The sequence below is a fragment of the Sphaerodactylus townsendi genome, linkage group LG12, assembly GCF_021028975.2.
Source record: "Sphaerodactylus townsendi isolate TG3544 linkage group LG12, MPM_Stown_v2.3, whole genome shotgun sequence".
Taxonomy (NCBI): Eukaryota; Metazoa; Chordata; class Lepidosauria; order Squamata; family Sphaerodactylidae; genus Sphaerodactylus; species Sphaerodactylus townsendi.
Window position 1 is genome coordinate 38,633,196 of NC_059436.1, and position 24,552 is coordinate 38,657,747.

General features: G+C 42.9%; 1 protein-coding gene across 5 annotated transcripts in view; it reads left to right on the forward strand.

The window, feature by feature from the left end:
• RALGPS1 (Ral GEF with PH domain and SH3 binding motif 1) overlaps positions 1–24,552 on the forward strand; it is a 240,760-nt gene that overhangs the window by 138,205 nt on the left and 78,003 nt on the right. For all 5 annotated transcript variants that reach the window (XM_048513563.1, XM_048513565.1, XM_048513566.1 and 2 more), the window contains exon 10: positions 24,316–24,453. In XM_048513563.1, coding sequence (XP_048369520.1) covers positions 24,316–24,453 — 138 coding nt within the window. The remainder of the gene's footprint in view (positions 1–24,315; positions 24,454–24,552) is intronic.

The following is a 24,552-nucleotide window of genomic DNA, read 5'->3' on the forward strand; positions in this document are numbered from 1 at the left end:
CTAGCGTTTTATGCATTGCAAATCATCAGGGGAAAATTAGAAATTATTCCACAACCTTATTTGTTTAGAAGACTTTTGCCCCGCTCTTCTGCTAAATCAACCCCCAGGGCAGTTTACACAATTGAAAAGGATAAAACACAGTTATGCAATACAGATGTAATAACAACAAATGAGTAATGTAGCAGCAGTCAATGATTAAAACGAGTAAGGTGTTGTGTATTGAGCTATTGAGGTTTCCGTAGTTGTGAAGGTGACATCAGCTGAGAGCATGATATTTAAGTGAGTGTATGCGTAGTTTCTCTCTTTCTGCCTGATGTATTAGTGTGGAAGCCGTCCGTGTAAATAAGCCTTGGTTTTTTTTTTACCTTGCTGCTCGCCTGATGATTGAGACATAACAATAGCATTTCTGATGGACAGCCAGGCTGGAGTGAATTTTCAATTCAGGAGCTGGAGAACTAGATCACAGGAGCTACAGAGCTGGAGCTGTGCCCCAGGAACTATTGAAGACTGGTACGAGGTGTGTTGGAGAGGTGTTGACCCAGAAGTGGCTGAAATTTAATTAAGGTGTTATAAGGGAGTTACTGGTCTACTCTTTCCTATGAGTTAGATCCCCAGTCCTCCCAAAGATGCTTTCTTCCTCTGGAGTGCAACTAGAGCAGGGGTCTGCATCAGGCCAATTGGCCATGCTGGCAGGGGCTGATGGGAATTGTAGTCCATGAACATCTGGAGAGCCGCAGGTTGCAGACCCCTGAACTAGAGGAAGGGAGGCCTCAGGCTGCCAGGTGTGTGCTCATTGCCAGCTTTGCTGTTGAGGTCTGGAAGAAACTGGGGGGGGATCAGTGAAAGGGACCATTCAAGGACCTTCAATTATGGCTGAGGTTCTTTGCACATGGGCTGGCTCCTGGAGGGCTGTTGAGGGGCTTGTGTGCTTCTTGTGGCCACAGCAAGCTGGAATTCCCTGCCCCTAAAACAGGTGCACTTGCTGGGGAGTGGGTGGGGCCACAGCCAGTGTTACCTCTCTCCCATGAAGCAACAGCAAAACACCAGCCTGTGGGACTGGCACACTTCTTGTAGCTGCAGCGAGCTGGAATTCCTTGCCCCTAAAACAGGCACAAGTTGAAGCCTGCAGTTTAAAGCTGGACCCGGGCCACCTGAAGCCAGCTTTGAAGGGACTCTCCCCGCTCCCAAACTCCACAAGGAATTTGGGAGTGGGGTGAGCCTCGCGGTCCCTGCTCCCAGCTTCATGTGAAAATTGGGGGTGGGGCCAGCCCTACTGCACCCCTGTCCTGAACTCCACAAGTTTTGGGAGGGGATAAAACTGAGGGGCCATGGCGCAACTGAGGGGACCAACGTCCCCAGTGCCATTTTCCGCAGCTGCACCTCGAGCTTGTCAGTGACATATGGGACTCCTCTCCTTTTGTCGCCTCCTTTTAAGAAATCCTCTGATGAGAACAGGCAGGGGCAAATCATGACAACAAAAAAGCAGTAAACAAATAAATGTGTGACCCATGTAAGCAGCCCAAGGTTAGTCCTTTTTGCTCCAGATAGCCCATAAGTGTCTCGCCCTCCTGGTCCAGATTCTAAGAGCAGGTAAGTGCGCACTGAAACCTGCATGTAGAAAAAGAACCTGTATGTGTGCATATTTGAAGCAGAAGAATAGCTGGTAGAAACAGAATTAAATGTTCTGACTCTACTTACTGTTTCTCTGTTTAAAATGATTCTTTCCCAAAGCTGGCTTTTTTAAAATTAGTTTTCCAGGTTGTGTTACATTAGCATGTGAAGTTTGTCCATTAATTGTTTGTGTGTGATAACTTCAGGGGATGCAGGAAAATAACACACACACACAGACACACACATAAACTTTTATTTTGATTAAGACAGTCACTGAACAACTTACTGCATCCCTTTATTTTGCAGTTGAAGTGAATCACAGGGTATTTTGAGATGAACCAGATTTTCCAACCACATGGTGACTTTTGTAATCATGGCGCAATGCAGTCTCATTCATGGGGAATGATTTATGCATCCAGAATTCTCTGGGCAAGAGGAAGTGGTTTCAAGCCTCTTTGGTGGAGACATCCCTAATCCATAGTATCTCAATAGGAATTTTGCATAGTCTTATAATGCACCTAAAGTTGCTAAAAGGCCTTATCTTAAAGAAATTGTTGTACATTAACAGATTAGGCACATAAAGAGCCCTACAATAGCAAATCAACCAACTGCATTCACTGCTGTCTTATGAAGTTGGTTGTTTTCAGACTTCAGGAAACATTTGTAGTCCTGGGAACCACTCTGTGTTTGCCACTAAATACCTCTTTGTTTGCATTGTATAACACATTATACAGTTAGCTCATTGATAACTTGCTGGCCTGTTGGGACTTTCTGTCTTCTGCCTCATATAATGGGTAGATCCAACCATTCTCCAAGTAGCTTTCTCCAGCCTAAGGAGCCTTCCCTCAGCTTCTGTTGGAGAAAAGCTTCAGATCTGAACCAAAAGGAATTATAGGTTATAAATAATTTAATCAATAAACTTTGCTCAGTCAGGTGGTAGGATGGGGTAGGATCCAACCCAATGTTTGCCCTGCCTCCAATGCACCCAACTCCCTATTACTGCACATTGTAAAGGAAGATGTGTTACCCGCTGCCAGAGTAACAATTAATGCTGCTGAACTGAAACAGTATCAACCGGGCATATATAAGTCAGTCACATAGTATAATTCAGTCACAGCTGATCTGTGGCAACCCCATAGGGTTTTCAAGGCAAGAGATGAGCAGAAGTAGTTTGTCACTGTCTGCCTCTGTGTAGTGACCTGGACTTCCTTAGTGGCCTCCCATCCAAGTACTAACCTGGGCTGACCCCATTCAGCTTCTAAGGCTCATTCCGCACATGCAAAATAATGCACTTTCAAACTGCTTTCAGTGCTTTTTGAAGCTGTGCGGAATAGCAAAATTCACTTGCAAACAGTTGTGAAAGTGGTTTGAAAACGCATTATTTTGTATGTGCAGAAGGGGCCTAAGATTTGTTGAGATGAGGCTAGCCTGGGTCATCCGGATCAGGGTGGTTGATTTTACGGTGCATGTATTACTTAGCAGATAAGCCATTTCACACAAGTTCTTTAAGAACCATCAAGTATATTCCAATGAAACCACTGACTGATCTTTTTAAGTTGTCAGTTAACCCTGTAACTTCCTCTTTCGTCATTTGACTCCCTTTTTCCAATATCAAACCTGAAAACAGAAGATTTGGAACGGAGATCTACTCCAGATGTTCTCCAGCAAAAAAACAGTGTAGAATATTTATTCAGGTTCTCTGCAACTTCACTTCCTTCCACTTTGTTGTCCAGTGGTTCAGCCATGTCTGCTTGTTCATGCTTCTAATACATTTAAAGATACACGGCAATTACGTGGGTTTGTTAAAAAGTTCAACTGGGGAACTTTGTATTTCTTTTAAATGGTGTTTTTTTCCAACTCAGATAGCTACTATATTTTTTCACACTCATTTTTAAAAAAATCTGATTGGCTTGAGAAATGGAAGCAATGCTACATCTCAGTATTTTACTACAGTTATTTTTTCTTATTAAGAATTAATATTATGTGTCAAATCTTCAAAGTTTCTTGTTGACTTTTTAAAAAAACAAGTATAATCTTTTAAAAATCAATTTCACTCATTTCCTTTTAATTATTGTTCTTTTTTTCCTAGCAAAGTCCATTAGCAAAATAGCTAATTTGTGGAATTTGCACTGTGCAGGTCACTTACTTGATTAACAGACATTAATTTCATATGATGGAGTTCATGTGTTCCATCAGCCTGTAGATTTCCAGGCATGTGTTTGGGAAAACCTATGTGTTTTAACATGTAGGATATTTGAATACTTGCTTCAGGCAATGGTATTTTGAAATGTCTTTGGTTACTTTACCTCTATCTTATGATGTTTGTTTTCAAACAGAATGTAAGAAGTTCCATTTTGGAAACAGTATTTAAATGTAGTACCATGAAAATGTTCCTCTACTGTTCTAGCACATAAACAAGTAGCTGTGTGACATTAGAACTTGCAAAAGCAATGTATGAACTTTCTCATCTCTTCTTTCCACCATCTTAATTAACGTTAGGAGTTTTATGCCTCTTCACTCATTTTTTTTTCATGGTGAGAATTAGGGTTTTGATCCCATGTTTAAAAAATGTATTGGTTTTTAACAGATTAGAAATGTATGAAAAAGCTATTTTCAGGTTTCAACACTGGTCACACATCTTACAACCGAGAACATCTGAGAATTTGCATTCTGTCCAATGTTAGGGAGACATGAAGAGGCGTTTTCTGATACTTGCCTCACATGGTTTTTAAGTCATGTTAAAAACAAGCAAAAAAAAGTTTTTATCAAATATTTTTGTCGCAGCTTGTTTGGTGGTTTGAGCATTGGGATGGATCCATTTTGGGAGAGGAGGTGATAATGGTCAGCCTGCCTCCCCGTTGTGGGGGCTCCCTTAAGGGTCTTAGGCTGTGGTGGGATCCAAAAATTTTAATAACAGGTTCTGATGGTGGTGGGATTCAAACAGTGGCGCCACCGCACACACGCACCTCCAGTCCCTATTGGGCAGGGAGGTTGCTTTAGTAACCCCTTCTCGGCACTCAGAAAAAATTAGTAACCACTTCTAGAGAAGTGGTGAGAACTGGTTGGATCCCACCTCTGGTCTTAGGGGTGGAGCCATTCAGTGGCATGCCCAGTTTAGGGCTCCTGTTCACCACCAGGTGGCAGAGGAACCACGCAGCAGCACACGCTCCTGTAGGATCCCAGGGCTTCCCACTCTGTAGTTTCCCCTTCTAGCAGGTAGGCTGAAGTGGGGTGGGGGTGGAGACATGGTCATACTGGGTGGCAGGTGGGCCACCCAGTGTTTGGATCCATTCCCATGCTGAGCCAATGTTCCTGCAGCTGTATTCAGTAAGCCTGTAGCCTATTTTCCTCAGTCTGTTGTGGACATAGTCCTTCCCCTAAACTTGCTCCCTTCATTGCCCTCTAGGCCTGCTAATATTTTTCAAAGAAACCGAGCCAGCAGTTGGACAGAATGAAATATTTTGTTACAGGTAGTTCTAAACATTGCTTGACAAATGGCCGATATTATGGTTTTGCTTACTTTTAAAGCCCCATAGTTGCTTTCCAATTTGTGATTTCACTTTACAAATTTCCACTAACTGAAGTAGTTTATCTAATATACGCATTGTGTAATTAATTGCCTGTCTACTTTAAAAGGTGCATGCTGGCCACAAGAGACAGAGTCAGGGAAAAGTTACAAAGTTTTTTTAAAAAAAAATTCTTTGTATGGATTTGTATGGATTTCAAATTCGTTGACAATAAGCAGTTTGAACAGATTTCTGTAACTCAAGGGAAGCATCTTTGTTTTAAAGATGTTGCTTTGGAAGTTGCAAAGTTGGCTGTCTAAAAATAGATGATTCTCTTATCTCTCGTTTACATGGCCTCTCTGATGACTGCCCTTCCAAAAGCATCTTATGATCTCATTTCCAAGATTTCGGCAGCTAAAGTAATTATATGTATTTATTGGAAATCATGAGCTTAAACTTAAATACCTCATCTCATAAAATGTTTACTTTTGGCCCTGTAATTTCTTATGGTTGTATTACATTTTTAATTCAGTGTTGGCTAGAGGCTACAGTAGTGTGGACACCAGGGGAAAGGGGTTACATAATAATGCACACAGATGTGCTACCAAAATTGTATTGAAACTCCTGTGTCTGCTGCAATTGTTACTGAGGTCTAACGCCCATTTATAAATACAGATGCTGTGGTTTTCAGTGGGACTGCCATGATAAATAAGCCAGTTCTAAATGTGTAGGATGGACATGACATGTATATCCTCCAGGAAATTTTGATGAGCCTCTTTTTGTGATTTAAAAAATGGTTTAAGATAATACTGAAAGCAACTTCATAAGCTCTTGAATTTTGGGCACGTTTCCATAGCATTGTAGGTAAGACTCTCAAGCAGGAGTCATGACCATTTCACAAATAATTGCCATAATGCGACAAGTATTAGTAGAATCCTCCAGTTCTGATAAACTCAATGCAAGACCATTGCCCAGCTATTTCCTTTCTGCAGATTTCTATAGCTTTGTGATTCACACATAATGCACAAATTTTGAGTGAGGTTAAAGCATTCCCATGGAATATGTTTAGAACGTGTGGAGATTGTGTCCAGAATCTTTTCCGTGTTAGTCTCCAAGTTCAAGTTATGTGCTAGAAAGCAGCCAGTAGACAAGAGTTTTTGTAGGCAGATCACCTGTATATAGCTGATGGTTTTCTAGTTGCATAGATGTAAGAATCTTGCCTTTTTCTCAAAATGTGTCTAAAAATGTGGCTGAGGAAAAAAGTTATGCAAGAAGATACCTTCTGGGACCTTGAAACTGATGTACCTTGATCTTGTACTACTGGTTGCTGACTGTAAATAAAATGACTTGATACCTTCTGGGATAATGGTTTGCCCAAGGCCACCCAGTGATTATCTTTATTTTCAACAGCAGATCTACTTTCCAGCAAAATTCATTAACTGGAAAGATTCATTAACTGGAAAGATATGTTTTAATATATAATTAATGTCCTTACAATCTAATGAGCACTGACAATCAACAATGTAGTATATTCAAATACCCTGCAATAGCCTTTGGAATGTGCCTTCTTTTTATGTTACATATTTCCATTTATAATGTTTCTTCTTATTGGTGTTGTTTTCTGGTTGGATGGCACTAGATTAAAGCAAGAAATCTGGTCTTCACACTTTCTTCTGACTGATCCCATTCATTTGGCCTCCAGGGTGGCATTATGTACACATGTCACTCATTCTTGTTGACTTGGCAGAAACCCACCCTCATTTTGCTATTAAAATACCCCAACTCTACCAAGGCTAACCAGACTGCTGATTCATCTCAGTAGAAAGTTTTTCCTGCCCTTTCATTCATGGGAAACTTCAACCAAATTTCTGTAAACCAATAAAACCACAGACTTTTTGGCTTCTTTTTCTGACTCTGAGGTAACCTTTTGAAAGTGGTGCCTCTGGTTTTGCAGTCTGCTGACAAAGTGTTTTAAAGATTTAACCAGTCAATGGAAAATTGATAAGTTGCTCTTTCTTGGTGTCCTGTGTTTGATTTAGGATGGTGCAGCACTGCAAACCAATGTGGAAAAAGTTGTATTGAATAAAATCTACTACAGCCAAAATGATCTTTTTTTTCTTTTCTGGTTTTCTTATCAAAGAACTGAAATGTCTTGTTTCTTGGGAAAGAAGGAAGGAATGTTTACACACAGTGCCTTGATGCTTGAGCTGCCAATTCTAGTGTGCCTCAGGAAAGCATTTTGCTGGTGGGAGGCAGTAGCAGTGTTTTCGGTTAATGTTCTGTTTGTGGTATAGATCTTGAGTGATCGTGCATGATCTCCTCTACCTATTTTACCAAGGGTAACATGTATTGCCTACTGGAATCTTTACAACAACAACAACAACAACAACCTTTATTTGGCATTTAAAAATAGGTTCTAGAGCGTTGCCAGACATTTTTGAAATACAAATCAAGAGTACATTCAAAACGCAGACAGGAAGACTGTATATAGCAGTATACATTACTTAGAAAGTTCTGTCACTTGTAAAAGAAATTTTGCTACTTTTTCCAAGAGCATGACATCTGTATTGTTTAACAGAAGCTCCACAACAGAACAGTCAGAGTCACTTTCAGATTTGTCCAGGGCCAGCCTGGGAGAGAAATTCCTAATGCCCACATATCTCGGACAGTCAAGAATAATGTGAGCAAGAGTCTCCACTTGATTTTTACAGTGTGGACAAACCCGATCCTGGAGGGGGATGGATAAGTAATGACCCTTTGTCATGGCCAGTGGGAAGGTATTGGATCTGGCCCTTGTGATAATCCATCTCTGTTGGGGTTCAGTTAATTATTCAAGATATTTGGCTATGTGCCCCTGTTCCGGTATTCCGACAGAGAGGGGTGAGCATGATTTATTTGCTTGCCCCAACAAGATATGATATTCCTGTTCTAGAAGTCTACTTTTTAAGGTACGGAAGATCTCTCTGGGTGTCAGCATACAGAGATCTTCAAGTAATAAACCTATTGAGTAAATTTTTGATTTGAGAAGTTGATACCATTCGGAGGCAAAACTGGAATCTTTAAAGAAGGGACCAACTTCTTAACCATAAACTCAGATGGGCATTCTCAAGAGCAAGATGCAATTCCTTTCCATCGTCTTTACTTCAAGGCCGGTTCTTAAACATCCCTCGGCATAATCAACACTGTTCTTTCTGTCCTACTTACACTGACTCCCTTGAACACATCTTGCTCTCCTGCCCTAAGTTTAACAGCTTTAGGCCAGACGTCTCTGCCTTAACCTTGGTTGGATTCTCAGTTGGATTGTCGGATCTTCCTATCAGTGCAAAGATGATTTTCCTGCTCAACAATTCCGAGGCTAAAATCGTAGCCAATTTTTTGCTGCGCGTTTTGAACTAGGTTCCCTTGGCTACTGACCATATTACTTTTACTGTTCCCTGCTGGATTTACTTTTTACTCTCCCTGTTTTGTATATGCCTAATAAAGGTCTCTGAATCTGAATCTTTAAAGAAGGGAAGAATTTTCAAGGAATCACTAAATGGGAAGAAGCCAAGTGTTCTTCTCAACTGATCTTGTATGGAGAAAGAGACGGGGGCACAGCCATGTAAGAAACGTCCTCATTTCTTCTGATATCCCCAGTTTCTATCTGACGTGCCAAGCTGACTTCTTCCTTCATCTCTGAGACCCTTTCCGAACAGGCCAAGTACAGCGCCCTGGGGATGGCAAAAACTCCGACTGCCGCACGGGCCAAATACAGCGCCGCCCTCGCTCCTCCCCAGCGGCGCGAAGCCGGCATTTTCCCTGAATGGCAGCGGCTGGAAGGCGCCATCCCTCCCCCCTTTGCCCGATCGACCTACCTTCTCTGCGACCATCTGGTGCATCGCCGAGGCCAGTCTTCTCTTTCATGTACACCGACCCAACCCCCAGCGTGGCCATGCGGAAACGGCCTGAGTGCCACAGAATGGTGTTTTACTGACTGTCTGATTGCAGGCAAAAGTGTGCAAAAGTGTACAAAAAGGGCTTCCAAGGCAGGGACAATGAGTTCAAGGTGGAAAAGAGCTAGCTGTTGGATGGGAATGGAGAATCTGAATTGCCTCCCCACATCTTCTTACTCCAGAAGCTTCTTACTTCTCTTTTCCTTACTTCCTATTTCTGCTGCTTCAGGGTGGAATTGTTTCCCCTCAAGGACACGTGTGCATCTCAGAGGACTATCCAAACATAACATTAAAATACATCCCATTAAAAGTTGCTTGTTTTACATTTGAGAGTTACGGCATCCTTCAATATGCTTTTCCAGAGATGGTTTGAATCACGGCAGAACATACCAGTGATCTGAGAAAAACCTTGATGGACATCAAGGACCTCATGAAAGCTGACAGTCTGTTTCCCAGAATGCCTAATTCATACAGTTGTAGAAATGAACACCTCTGGCGTTTCAAACACTTTCCTCCAATGCCTGTAGTGTTGGTGGATTCTGGGGGAAGTGAGTGAAACAAAACGTTGCTTGTTAGGCGTTTCATAGATTGAGATTCATTCTGAGGAGCATTCTGAGTGGAAAGAGAGACTAATTCATTAGAAAAATCCAATCTAGATTTCGATCCACATCTCAAGTTGGCAGGTTGTTAGACAAGGATCAAGGTGAGATAAGGTACAGTGATGCTTTGACATGCCTGTAGGAACTGTCTAAAGCAGGGGTCTGCAACCTGTGGCTCTCCAGATGTTCATGGACTTCAATTCCCATCAGCCCCTGGTCGAAAGCATAACTTGTCCAGCTTGTAATGCTTAAAGTGTTGGAGGGAATAAAAATACTAAGAGAGATTAGAGGTTCAGGTTGTTTACAAACTGGCCAAAACTCCTTGGCCTTTGAAATGATGATGATGAAGAAGAAGAGTCGGATTTATATCCCCTCTTTCTCTCCTATAGGAGACTCACAGGGGCTTATAATCTCCTTGCCCTTCCCCCTTCACAACAAACACCCCGTGAGGTGGGTGGGGCTGAGAGAGCTCCAAGAAGCTGTGACTAGCCCAAGGTCACCCAGCTGGCGTGTGTGGGAGTGCACAGGCTAATCTGAATTCCCCAGATATGCCTCCACAACTCAAGCGGCAGAGCTGGGAATCAAACCCGGTTCCTCCAGATCAGAGTGCACCTGCTCTTAATCTCCTATGCCAATGCTGCTCCCAATGCTGAAATCACTCAAGTTTGCTGATTATCTGTAGTCTCCTTGAGGAGGGTAGCCTGTCGTAAATAATAACTGATCCTGCACGCTTGTTCAGTGGAACATTAGTTTGCAGTGACCTCAAAATACCAGCTGTGATGACAGAAGAATGTAGAAAAGCGCTCTCTTTCAGCAGTACTTCCTGTTTGCGCCATCCATTAGGATTCAGATATGCATCTGCTTTGTTGTAGGCTTTCTCAATCAGATTCCTCTGGAAGGATTTTATAGAGAATATGGGGAGGATCGTCTTTCCTTTTCCTTTTCCTTTTCAGTTTAGAAAAGCTTCTAGCAGCTCAATCCAGAACCAACCCCCAGCATCCAGGGACAGCGCCACTGTGACTCTGCCTCACCATCTCTAGAAGGCTTTCTGGTGGCGCAGGGTGAGGGAACAAAGAGAACAAACAAACAAACAAACAAAAAACGCCACTGGAAAGCCCTCCATATGGCTTAATGGACCTCTGCAACCCAGGATGTGGTACAGCTATCTGCAAATCCAGGGTGGGAGCTGGCTAACATCAGCTCCACCCCAGATAAGTCTCAGCCCACCCCCCACCCCCACTGGGATCCAGTCGGGACACCAGCACAGCTTCGTGGTGGTCTGAACTTCTGGCTTTTGCCATGGCGAAACTGAGGGGCAATCAGCCACTGATGTCTTTGCCCCCTCTGCCAGCATGGGTGCCCCTTGTGCTGGCAGAGGGGGCAAACACATCGGTGCACCCCCATGCCACCTCCTCAAGAGGATTCCCCCCTCTGGATTTATGGCTGAGACTGACATGGCAGATTTCTTTTTTTCTGATGTTTGCACTGATCATCCAGCAGAGGACAGTTCAAGCAGATACCTTTTGACTCCTTGATTTGCCAGCATTAAGAATAAAAAGATGGGTATATTTTTCAAATACTGCTATCCTTTGTAAATATAACAACTCCTTTAACATCTAAAAATTGATTGATTTTAGGGGCAGAATTGATTGCCCCTAAGTGACTCGCAGTCAACCTTTGCCCTTTAGTGTCCTTACGTGTGATGGTAAATTCAAAATTGAGGATATTTTTATGAACTTGTATCCTGAGTTTAACACAGTATTGCCAAACACCCTTGTCTACATGAGAAGTCTTGTTGAGTGACATCGCTTTGGCAATGAAACCAGGATTGTTCTGTTTTCCTCCTTTCCCCTGACAAGCGATTCTCTCCCCACAGCTGGCGATGGAGCTTTTTAAAAACCAAACTGTTTGCTTCTCATTCAGGTCTGTTAATCAATGGGGGCATTTCCAATGCTTGGGTTGTGGTTTTCCATAAGTATATGTTCCTCCATTGTCGCTGCAGATCGTGGCCTCTTCTGTTCTGTAGCGAGGGGTGAAAGGCATGGCTTGAGTCACTGTGAACTTTTCTTTCTCAGAACTTCTTTTCTTTCTTTTCTTGACTCTTCTAACTTATTTATCTGTGTGGGGTGGGAAGAGAAAGTAAGTGTCCTGATGTACCCTTCCTGCTGAGAATTTCGTTTCCCACAAATTGCCTTGTTTAATTTAGCTGCCACAGACTCTCTTCTGCCAGGTTCCTCTCCTTCCACCCCATTGCTCTCTACTGATTAACTGAATATCAGGGTGTGAAGAGCAAAGTGCTTCCCCTCACCCAGGCCTTGGATTATAATACACGAATGCATGCTGCTCGACTGCCCACATATCCCCATATCTGGTTTCAGTAATGATGGAGAAGTGATGTGTAGATGGAAAATATTTTTTCCCCCGTAGAAGCAGCTGCCCGTGAGCTCACTCTCTGGAAAGCATCCTGGTGACTTTTCATCAATGTGGGCCCTTTTTTTCCCCTCCCCTCCTACCCCCTGCCTTCTCTGTACAGTAGCACATTTAAAAGTCAGTAGTTTAGAAAACTAACCAGTGAATTGCTTTCTTTGGCACTCCCAACGGCTTTGGTTTGCCTGTTGCAGAAGATACATATCAAGCAATCCTGCTCTCTCGAAGGAAATAATAATGTGCTTCATTTCAGAACATTCGTCTTCCCCAAAATAACCACCCTTCCCTCCATAAATCCCCACAGAACCCATATGTCGTCTGGAAGTTTCCACAAGAGATGGCATTTTTGCATTAAAAAGATCACTTTTCCATAAAGCATCTTTTGTTCTCAGTTTTTATAGGCATTCTTCTTTTTTTGTATTCTGTATATATCATTGTGCTTCTGACTTCAAGGGCTTTTGTCTTTCACTTTAAAGCAGTTCCTTTCTACATTTAAAGGTCTGTGTGAAGACATATGCTACTGTAGACTGTTATACGTGATTGATGGGCTGTATGCAGCTTGTTGGGACACAACGTTTTCAGGTAAATAACGAAAGGCCCAATATAGCGTACTTGCTACATTTGCCTGATCGTGCCTATGAAAACTCTGTAGCAATGGTCCTGTCTCAAAGATGTTGGGATCTGTGAGGCTGCAAGCAAACAGGGAGCTGTTGGGTTAGTGCTTGTTTTCAGTTGCTTGTATATGTCGAAAGAACACAATTTTGGTTTTTGTCTGTTTTCTATACACCCTGTTTTTCTGTTCCGCTCAGGCTTCCACTGCTTATTTACTTATCTTTGATTTTTTTTCCCCTTAACATGTATGTCTCCTTTCTTTTTCTTTGAACTGATATGTTAATTTTCCGGTTGCTTCGTTTGCCAGATAACTATCTGAGTTATACACCAATATTTTCATTCTCCGTATTTGTATCCTTTCCTCCTCTTTAAAAAACTGCAGTGAATTCTTCTGTTTAATTTCTTGTTTATTTACTCTTTTAGGTTGTGAGATAAAAGCAACAGAGGGAGGGAGCAAATATGAGGGGAAACTAGAAGCAAACATTTGCTTGTGTCTTGAAAAATGTAGGCAGTTTCATCTGAGAGATAGTGCTACCTGCCATGCATTCATTTGCCATTGTGCCTGTTCTCCATTTGTGTTTTGTTTGCTTTTAGGATGTAAATTGTCCTAGTGAGGAACTTCCCAGGCAAGTTCCCTGGAGAGGCACCTTACAAATTTTCATAATAAATAGACTTCACCTGATTCTATGAGTCCAGTTAAGATAGGTTAAGTGAGGATTCTGCTTATGTGAGTGACCTTTATCCATTGATATTGCTTTTAGCCATTGTGTGAACAATAATGCTTTGGGGGATTTATTTAACCAGTCCAAAAAAGTCTTGACTTTGGACTGGTTTATAGGTGCAAACTCCTTGGGGTATCATGAGGACTTTAGATAACACCCAGAGTTCCATCTTTCTGAAGTGCATGGGGACACAGATCAGATTGGGGCTACAGTGTATGTGGAGTAGGGGCTTCAGCCCTCCACATCACAGTTTTTTGACCTGAAAGGATCACTGGGAACTACTGGTCACTCCATTGGGAGACACATGTAATGATGTCTATGAAGGAGCAAACAGCAAGTCCTCTGGCCTGTTTCAGGTCAAGAAAACAGAATTGGAGTTGGGGTAGAGGGGTCCTTATCCAAATTGGGTCCCCATGAACTGAAAAGCATGGAACCCCAGGTACACACGTGATCCAAAATCTACATGGCAGTCAGTAAGACACTGAATTGTGTGAGTCAGCCATGTCTACTGGCCATGTCTTCTTTTAGGTACCTTGGGAAGGGACAATTATTAATTACAAGCAGAGCACTTGCTTTACATGTAGAAAGTCCTAGGTTCAATCAGCACCATGAGCACCACAAATGGGAAAATGGGCAACCAAGAAAGATAGGGTAAGCCAGAAGGTTGAGAGAACAACAGAACAATATATATTGCGCAATGCAAATAATGACCAATTCAGTTGTGTACACAAAGCACTACACAGATAATAGCAATTCAGGTACAGAATGCAAACATGCACAAACAGGGAGACAAACAAAGTGCCATACGCATTTTGGTTGGGGAGTACTGCGTTACAGTGGTTCTCCTCCTACCTTCAGGGTCCATTCCAGAAGATAGCGTTGGGAGACTTGTAGATCGCAGTCCTGGAAGCTTCCTTGTGTTTCTCCTATGCTTTCAACTTCACATGAAGCTGCTGGGGGAGGTCATCAAAGGATTTGGAGTCAAGTGTCATCAGTATGCAGAGGACACCCAGCTCTATCTTTCCATTTCATCAGAGTCAGGAGAAACATTCCATGTGCTCGAACATTGCTTGGGAGGAGTTATGGGTTGGAGGAGGTCCAACAAACTGAGGCTGAATCCAGAAAAGAGAGAGGTTCTCTGTGTTTTGGGCTCCACTACCATGTTGTGGCTTCACTCCACCTCCTGGCATGGTATATCCAACCTTAGACCTCTATTCTGATAGAGGATGCTCTGTTGTTTTCCTATTAAATCAACTACTAGAAAGTCATTTGTTTCGGCTTCTCAGAAACCAGTGAAATTTGATGTTGTTCATTGACAAATGTTTTTGACTATCTGCTGACTCTTAAAAAATCAGGACTTTCATATTCTTCAATCAAGTAAATTTGATGGCTATATCTGTATTCTGTTTGGGACCTGACTCTGCATCATTGTTTTCCAGAGCTGATTTTGCACTTTCTAAATGCTCCTTGGCTGAGCCGGGGAGCGTACCTGCTGCAGGGCTTCTCACCCTGCTTGTAGTTCCCCACTGCTGCCTGGCTCTTTCCTTCGCTGGAGTCAGGGCCGGTGAGGGAAGCCCCAAATGGTTCCCCACAAGCCCGGGGCTTTCCCATAAGCATCGCTTAAACACCGTGAGCTCTTCCATAGTCTCTTTCACGCATTTGCGGACAGCCTCTGTTTCCTGCGTTCGGATTGGCTGAATCTTGCCTCGTTCCCCCCACCCACTTTCATCATTTTAGTTTTACGTGACTCTGAACACAAAACAGGCACTGAGAATCAGTGCCCTCACCCCACCCCCCATATAAAATCCTTGCGTGTGTGATGGAATCACTGTCTTCCTCACCCCCTCAATCTAAAATGTAAATCCAAAATCCTTGAGTGTGTGACAGGATCTCTGTCCTCCATCCCCCCTCCATCTAAAATGTAAATCTAAAATCCTTGCTTGTGCGAGCGAATCGCCGCCCTCCCATTCGTGGCACCTACACATGCATCTTTTCTGCCCAAGGTTTCTCCCTCCTTTATAAAAATCAATATTTCTCCCTCCATTTTTTTCCACTGCAAGGGGGGGGGAGGGCACCGCTTCTCAGCACCTGTCCATTGGTGGGGCAGGCCAGAGCAGCAAGGCGGGAAAATTGGCCTTGTTTGTTCTATAGAGGAGTTTTGCATGCCAGTGGAAGTCTCCAGAGCAACAAAGGGGCATTTCAAAAGGACCTCAACCTTTACAGTTCAGGAAATTCATGGAGCAAAGCCATTGCCGCAGGGTGGTTCCAGGGCAGAAACGTGGCAGTCATGCTGCAGCACTGGGGGCTGTGCAAAACTCCTGATTTCATCGGGGCATTCCCCATGCCAAGAGAGGGGCAATTTTGACGTGCAAAATCAGCCTAGCTCTCATTCAGAGAGATTTTTAAAGTGCCTAAATAACCTGTATCTCCTTGTTAAACCAACTTTATCCCAGAGGAGTGTGTCTTTATTTTTATCTCAGCTAATGTGTAAACCCCTTGAGCCACTAGCCTCCTGTGAACTATCTCATCTGTTGTATAAGACCGCCTTTCTCATAGCAGTCACTTCAGCACACAGAATAGGAGATCTCTGTGCTCTCTGATATGATTCTCCATTCACAAAATTTCATGGAGAGTCCTTTGCCCAACTGTAGACTTCCTCCCTAAAGTGTTATCCAAATTCCATGCATATTGATACTACAATTTTTCCCTCAGCTGAAATCTACTGCTGAAATAGTACTGTACTCATTACACATTCGTGGGGCTATTATTATTTTATTTACATCACATCATTCAGAAAAGACAATATCCTCTTTGTTTGCATCAGGGGTCTGAACAAAGGGAGAGTTGTTTTACCTCAGTCCCTTTCTAGGTTGGTGACCTCTGCTATCAAACTGGTATACAACAGTCATTTTCAGTTCCAGTGCTGATCTCTGAGACATCTGCATGGCAGCAACCTGGCCAAGACTTTTCACATTCATCAAACCCTACTCCATGGACGTGGACTCCAGGAATGAGGCAGATGTTAGAATAGCAGTTCTTCAATCATTGAAGAGTCACACACCCACCTGCTTTGATAAGTGAGCTTGTTACTCTCCCATATGGACTTCACAGAAGCCATGAAAATGAAACAGGGTTGCACTTACCTCAAACTGTTGTTCATTGAGTGGTCTTCTGTGCAGGCACTCATCCCTCTTTCCTTGCTCCAGTGTGGACTGCTGTGTATGAGACCATCTGCTGCTCCACCACAGTGATAGGAGAACTGAGGAGGAGTGCTCCCTTCCCCCTCTATCACATAACCATTTGGGCGGGAAGAGCCTCCAACTACGGTGTGAAGTGGAGGGGGAGCTCTTCACAGAGCGGATCTTTCGAGAAACTTACAAGTTAAACTGATCTTTCTAGAAGCATACAAGCGGTTGGTCTGTCCAGTTTCCATGTGTTCCTTCGCAGAAGACCATTCAATGAGCAACAGTTACAAGTAAGTGCAGTCTTGTTTTGTGTGTCTAAATCTGTTTCCTTGAACCATATGGGTGCTTCTAGCCTTTCCATGCATGTGCTGTTTTAATACTATAATGTGGGTGCTGCTGGGGGGAAAGACTGAAATAAAGCAAGTGTTTAGTATTCAGAGAAGATGCCCATTTAACTTGCAAAACAGCTGTTACTTCTATTATTCTGTATAGTGGAAAGAGACAAGCAATTCCAGATTTGTGGGAGGAGAATGAACATATTTTACAGAAATATGCAATCATGGAAAAGGAGCCAGAAAGACAAAGAACCACGGAGGGGGACTTTTGTAGGAAAAAAGAATACTTTTTGAATACTTTTTGCAGAAATACAACACCTAACCCGTGTAAATCCTAGATTGTGTGAATCCACAATGTAGTCGTGGATATAATTGTGGGAAACCAGTTCTAATCAGTGTGACTTGTTTAATTGAACGGACATGCTTCCAAGGATGTGTAACTTATTCAGCATTTTGTATCATTTATGTTCAAATATTTAGTGTCTCTGGTGAGCCGCCAAGCTTTTCTTGAGCTCCATTTCTTACTTTCGTAACCAGATTCATGGCTGTAGGTGACAGTCCAAAGATTTTGTTGGATGCTAAAGAATACGTGAGAACGTTGCATCTGCTGGAAAAAAAAGTATTTTTTCCAGATGGAATTGTTACATTTTTTAAAACCTGTAAATTAAAAATATTGGGTTATATCCAATTCAACTTGGCAGATTTCATTAACACAATCTTTAAAAAAAACTCTGTGTATTTATTTTCCTTACACCCTTTATTATCAGTGAACCTTGAAAATATTACCAGACAATCTAGATTGTCTCACTTTATGTTTGACCCATGGAATATTTAATGATGTATTTTGTCTCCTATAAGGGAGTGAGATGTACCTTTGAGTATCACAGATGCACTTCCTGCTATTTCAGTCACTGGAATCGATCGAGAAAGTTCTGTGTGATAAAGCCACACAAAACCACTTTAGGAGCCAAGTTTCTTCATTTCTGAAATCTTAGAGTGTTCTTTCCAAGGCAGGGCAGCAAAACATGGAAAATGTATTTTTAATCATAAACGCATTATCTCTCTCTCCCTCTCTCTCAAAAAAAGATGGAAAAATGGAAAATTAAATGTGTCAGTTCTGTTCAATATGCTACAAGTTGTTTTCCAAACAATAGAAAGTACGTTTCTTGTGGTGTGCCATGGGTGAAGTCAGGAGAAAAGCTCTCCACTTCATTCATAAAAGATTCAGAAAGATAATATTTTCCTTCAGTTGGTTACATCAACCCAATAATTTTACAGTTGCCTATGGAAGGTGTGAGGCAAAGATCCTAACCTCCATGTTTCTGATGTAGTTTACCAGTAAGGCCTGTGGGTACAAGTGTCACATTCCCCTTTTTCATCCTAGCGATAGCAATACAAGCAAGACCTCTGAGAGAGTCAGATTTGGCCCACAGGCTGCCAATTGCAGATTCCGAAGTATTTCAGATACACAAATACATGCAGAACTCTGTTGGAGACCTATAGCTAGTTTTCACACGTTGCAATACTCAGTGCAATTACCATAATTTCCTAATTTTCCCCTTCATTGTAAATTTGTCTCTTGTACCATTTGTTCTGCACACATTACTTACGGATTTCATTTGTCATCCAAATGTCTCAGACATTTTGGGAGAAGAGTGGGGGGAGCTCAAGAGTGGGGGGAGCTCAAGTCCCCCTCACCCCCAGAAGAACATTGCCCCTGATTCTTGGACTGCAAGACATTGGCTTCGATTTCTTTCCCACCACCCTACCAGATCCCCAGGGTGGATCTGAGAGGAAGGGGATTCCTCGGGCATTTTTTGGGCACTGCTTTTAAAAACTGCTTTCAAATAACAGTCTCTCTCCCCGCCCCCCCACTTTCAAATCAGTGTGTCTCCAATCCATTCATCTGAGCATGATTCTCCTCTCCCAATACCTTCCAGAATTTAACAGGACACAAAGGGAAAGAGAAGCAACCCCCTTCTCCCCCAAAGTGGTACCTAACAATGGGAAAAGATGCAGAAGGGGGGGTGAGAAAGGGAGAGACAGAGGATCTGGAGTTGGGAGTGTGTGTATATGTGTGGGGAAGGCAGGCAGAGAGGGAGAATGAGAGTGAAACGTTGACCAAGGGGGGAAGAAAGACAGGAGTTCCCCCCTCGGTAGGCACCATTAACCCACCAAAACTTTTCTAGAGCCCATTGAATTTCTCCATTCAATAGAGTTTACTGCTAGTTATATAATATAACTTCTTATACAGAGCTTTCCACCTCTACAGTTTTGTTCATATGGCAAAGCAGAAGAAGAGAGAGGAAACTGTATGGAACATTTTCTGGACAATTTGGAAAAGGCAGGTTTTTGTGGCTCTTTGATGAGACCACCAAAAGTTTAATTCTTGTGCTATTTGTTGGCTGAGTTTCCGTTGGAGGCAATTTTCAGAACATTATTAGCTGCCTTCAGTCATGGAAAAACCAATAAAATGAGTCAGCCCCAAGATTGGACTTCCAGTGGGTAACCCAAACTTCCTTTCTTTCTGCTTTGCTGGATGCTTCACTCTCATGCCATTCTCTCTCTTCTTAAAGAACTTGCCTCTTGATTTATTTTTAAATGCCATTGTTTTGTTCCTTGGGATTATTTCTTCTTCTCTTCAATTGCTCTTCTGCTGGAGTTAGAGTTGCCAACTTCCATGTGGGTCCTGGAGAGTTCCAGAATTACAACTGACCTCCAGGTTCCCCTGGAGAAGGTGACTGCTTTGAGGGCAAACTCCACGGCATTATACCTTGTTAAGGTCCCTGACCTCTTCACTCTCCCCTTGGCTCTGCTCCCAAATCTCCAGGAATTTCCTGAGCCAGAGTTGACAACCCGAGCTGTAACAGAGATGTTTGAGATCAGAAGATCATCAGCTATAGAGAAACATCTATTGAACCTCAAACACCAATTTCCATCCCCCCCCCCCTGCCCCGTGTTTAGTGGCAAGGAGTCTATCTGACTCCCAGGCAGTTTTGAAGGATTTTCCCCCTGTACTGTGATGGCTACCAAGCTTTGTTAACAAAAACACTGTCGACATTTCACCAGGTTAACATTCTGTTTCATGCTTTTTATCCTCCAGGGTAGTACGTTGACTAAGCAGTATGGTCCAAATCAGTGGGGGGATCCAAAATTTTTAGTAACAGGTTCCCATGGTGGTGGGATTCAAACTGTGGTGTAGCGCCAATGGGGCTGGGTGGGGCACGATGGGGGCGTGGTTGGGCATTCTGGGGGCGGGGCTGTGGCAAGGATGCAGCCGCTGCGCCGGTCCTTGGGCGGGAAACGAATGCATGCAGGCGCAGGCTGCCACGGATGCCGGTGCACCTCCTGCTAGACTGTTTCAAGTTCTGCATGCTACTGCTGAGAGGAGGGGCATAACTAAGGCAAAAATCACGTGGCAAAATCACCAATTAGTAACCCCCTCTCGGCACACACAAGTAATTAGTAACCTACTCTCGGGAACCTGTGAGAACCTGCTGGATCCCACCTCTGGTCCAAATTCAAAAAGCTAAGCAAGCTGAAGTAACTTATTTTTATTTGTTTAAACAGTCTCATTAAAAACTCTGTTAAGAACTGCTTTTGAAATCAAACTTTTTCAGAAGTCGTTTGCTATGCAGCACAGAGACCTGTAATTGAAGACATAGAACCCCAAAATGTAGAAGGGTTGCTGGTGAAAATGGTTGATTTTGGAAGTAGCTAGAATCCTAGATTTCCAGAGTTGAGTGCCCCTCATTATTGTTATGGATGAGAATCATGGAGTTGGAAGGGGCCATACAGGCCATTTAGTCCAATCTCCTGCTCAATGCAGGATCAGCCTAGGGCATCCCAGACAAGAAAATGAGGTTGTGTGGGGTCCTGTTCCTGCTAATAACTGTGTTGGACAAATGAGATGCAAATTATTTAGCAGGTACCCCTCATGATCAGCCTCTCACATAAATGCTGCCTCAGCTGTTTCTTCAGTTTTCAGCTCCATGTGGCTTGATTTCCACCTTCCTTGACATTATAACATCCCCTGCAGACTCAGCTCCTATGCTTTTATATACCCTCTCTTAGGCTCATTCCGCACATGCAGAATAATGCATTTTCAAACTGCTTTCAGTGCTCTTTGAAGCTGTGCGGAATAGCAAAATCCACTTGCAAACAGTTGTGAAAGTGGTTTGAAAACGCATTATTTTGAGTGTGCAGAAGGGGCCTTAGAGGGTTGCAAGGGGGGAAAGTGCCCGGTGCACTGGTGCATCCTCCGCCCCTGTGCTGCCCCAAAACGCCCTCACCATGCTCCTGGAACGCCCTCACCACGCCCCCAGAGGGGCGTGCACCCGGTGCATCGCACAGCCCCCGTCCCCTTGGAGCTACGCCTCTGCTCTCTCTTCTGCTCATCCTGGCTCTAAAATGGTTTCAATTTCTGCTTGTTCTACCACTACCCGGTGCAATTAACAGTGTGAATGGAATAGGATTGTCTTTCATCCTCACTTGCACAATGTCTAGTCAAGAAAGTGGACATATTACAGAACTGTCAAAAGTTGTTTCTAGGAAATTTCAGGTGGGGGATACCGTGTTTCTCCAAAAATAAGACAGTATCTTATATTAATTTCTGCTCCCAAAGATGCACTATGTCTTATTTTCAGGGGATGTCTTATTTTTCCGCTCCACAGCTGCATGCTCTGGTGTTCTGTTTGATGGGCTTGCTTCCAAACAAAAACTTTGCTACATCTTACTTTCAGGGGATGTTTTATATTTAGCACTTCAGCAAAACCTCTACTACGTCTTATTCTCAGGGGATTTCTTATTTTAGGAGAACAGAGTATGTGCTATAGCAGAATTTTTCTAAAAGTGCCTCTGATAAGATCTCAGGCACTTCTAAAGGAACATTACAACAGCATCTCAAGACTTCTCAGTGTATTGTAAGGTATTATATGCCAATAAAGGCTTATTGAAACCTTTTTTTTATTGTAAGGTATCATATAATAAGCAATTTAAAGTTTTCTTGGCAAAGCCCAAACCACAAGGATTCTAACCCTGGGTACATTCGAATGAAATCTTGCACCGTTTCCTAATGGGTAACACTTCAGAACTGTGTTCTCCTTTAAGCTGAGTTATAATTCTTGTCACATTAAAACATCATCAGGTGTATGTTTGCTGTTCCTCCTGAACTGAAGCAGTCAAGCCCACCTCTGCATTTCTCCCTCCTTTATGCTAGATTGTGAAAAATAACAAGGCCGCTTTGTTTCCATCAGCGCTGGAGTCTTGAGCGAGTTGTGCAGAATTCCTCCCACAGCTGGCTAATGTGATCAGATGTAGGTGGGGGGAGTCAGAAGCCTAATAGAAAAATATTTTTAATTGAGTAATGGGTGCTGAAGGGATCTGACTCAAATGAAAGTACATTTTTTAAAAAACTTGCTGTAGAAATTCTTTCCACAAATTCTATAGAAAGCTCTCGTTCTATTTTTTATATTCATATCCCATGTTTCCCCGAAAATAAAACACAGTCTTATATTAATTTTTGCTCCAAAAGATGCGTTAGGGCTTATTTTTAGTGAATGTCTTATTTTTTTTCCAGTGATTTTGTGCCCCCCGCGTGACCAGATCAGCTGCGCCAGGGAATCTGTAAGAAGGGCTTATTTTTGGAGTAGGGCTTATATTTCAAGCATCCTCTAAAAATCCCGAAAAATAATGCTAGGGCTCATTTTCGGGATAGGTCTTATTTTCAGGGAAACAGAGTAATATAATAATATAATATTCATTTAATAAAATATGCATATCTGATATCTCTCTGCCCTGCACAGACACACACATGTACTTCTTGGTGCTGCAGGAGGAGAGGGAGCCTTGTATTAAATGGTTAGCCCACCATACATAATTCATCCTACTACAGCTATCCCCACCCCCCCAACCAACCAACCTCCTGTTAACTGCAATGGCTCTGGAAATGAGAGTCCGAGGGAAATGGCTGATTTGCTGTTTGGAGTTTTTAAAATGCAGTAAAAGACAGCAATTTTGCAGTGATTCTCTATTTATATCGATATATCAATATTGCAATATAATAAATAACAAAAACTGAAGTAATAATAAATCTGAAAAGAGGGAAGTGGAGAGATGGGCATGTGAGTGGGAAAGGCTGGTGGTAAGCAGAGGAAAGATGTCTGGGACAAAGCTGTGCTCATGAGCAAAATCAAAGTTGTGTTTAAAGTGGTGTCGCTTGGCATGGGGAAAATGGAAATTGAAAGTGGGGCTCAGGGAAGTACATCTATACAAGAGACCTTGCTGCAATGGACATTTGCACCTACACAAGACACCTCGTGCACTGTGGTGGGATCCAAAAATTGTAGTAACAGGTTCCCATGGTGGTGGGATTCAAACTGTGGTGTAGCGCCAATGGGGCTGGGCGGGGCACAACGGGGGCGTGGCTGGGTATTCCGGGGGCGGGGCATTCCTGGGCAGGGCTGTGGCAGGGACACAGCCACTGCGCCGGTCCTTGGGCGGGAAACGAATTCACGCAGGCGCAGGCTGCCATGCACGGCAGTGCACCTCCTGCTAGACTGCTTCAATTTCTGCGTGCTACTGCTGAGAGGAGGGCGTAACTAAGGCAAAAATCACGTGGCAAAATCACCAATTAGTAACCCCCTCTCGGCACACACAAATAATTAGTAACCTACTCTCGGGAACCTGTGAGAACCTGGTTGATTCCACCTCTGCTTGTGCATAATGGGCCACACTGAAAAAAGAGCATATGAGCCTAAAACCTACTGCCACTCTGTTAACCAGGAGATTCTCAGCGTTGTGCTGTGCGCACAGTCTCCTCATATCTACAAATCATTAATCTACTGTTATGCCACTACTCTTATTAAATGTTTAAATGTCTTTGAATCTAAAGAAAACACAAGAAAGTATACTGGTGCAATAAATGATAGAAAATTGGGTCAATACGGTGAGATGATCTTGAGCATGCCCTCTTTTCAATGAACGAGAGAAGAGAATGCTGTGTGCCATTCCGGGACCATTGTGGAATATTGATTTGAGTGTTGGACTGAGATCTGGGAGATCCAAGTTTGAATCCCATGCCAACGTGGAAACTTGCTGGGTGGTTTTTGGCCAGTCATGCACTCTCACCCTCAGGTATCATGCAGGCTTGTTGTGAGGATAAAATGGAGGAGAGCAATGCAAGCCACTTTGGGTTGATACATGAAGTACATAAATGCAAAGATAGACATATGAGGTCTATAACCGCTCACATTTAATTTTGATTTTAAATGAGATTACTATTTTAGTGACCTGCCAGTAATTCCTGACTGTTCCGTTTATTGCTTATGGATGTGTTTGTACCTCTGTGGAGCAACTGCTTGAATCCTCCCCGCTCTTTAATTTCAGGGATTTATTTGTTGGATTTAATCTACATCGATTCAGCATATCCTGCTTCAGGCAGCATCATGGAGAACGAACAAAGATCCAATCAAATGAACAATATCCTCCGAATAATTGCTGATTTGCAAGTCTCCTGTAGCTATGGTTGGTAATTTTCCTTTTCACCAATATTACTTTAAATTAAAAACAGATGTCTGTCTCCTATGGAGAGGGGCCTTAGGGGATAATATAAACCAGGGCGCT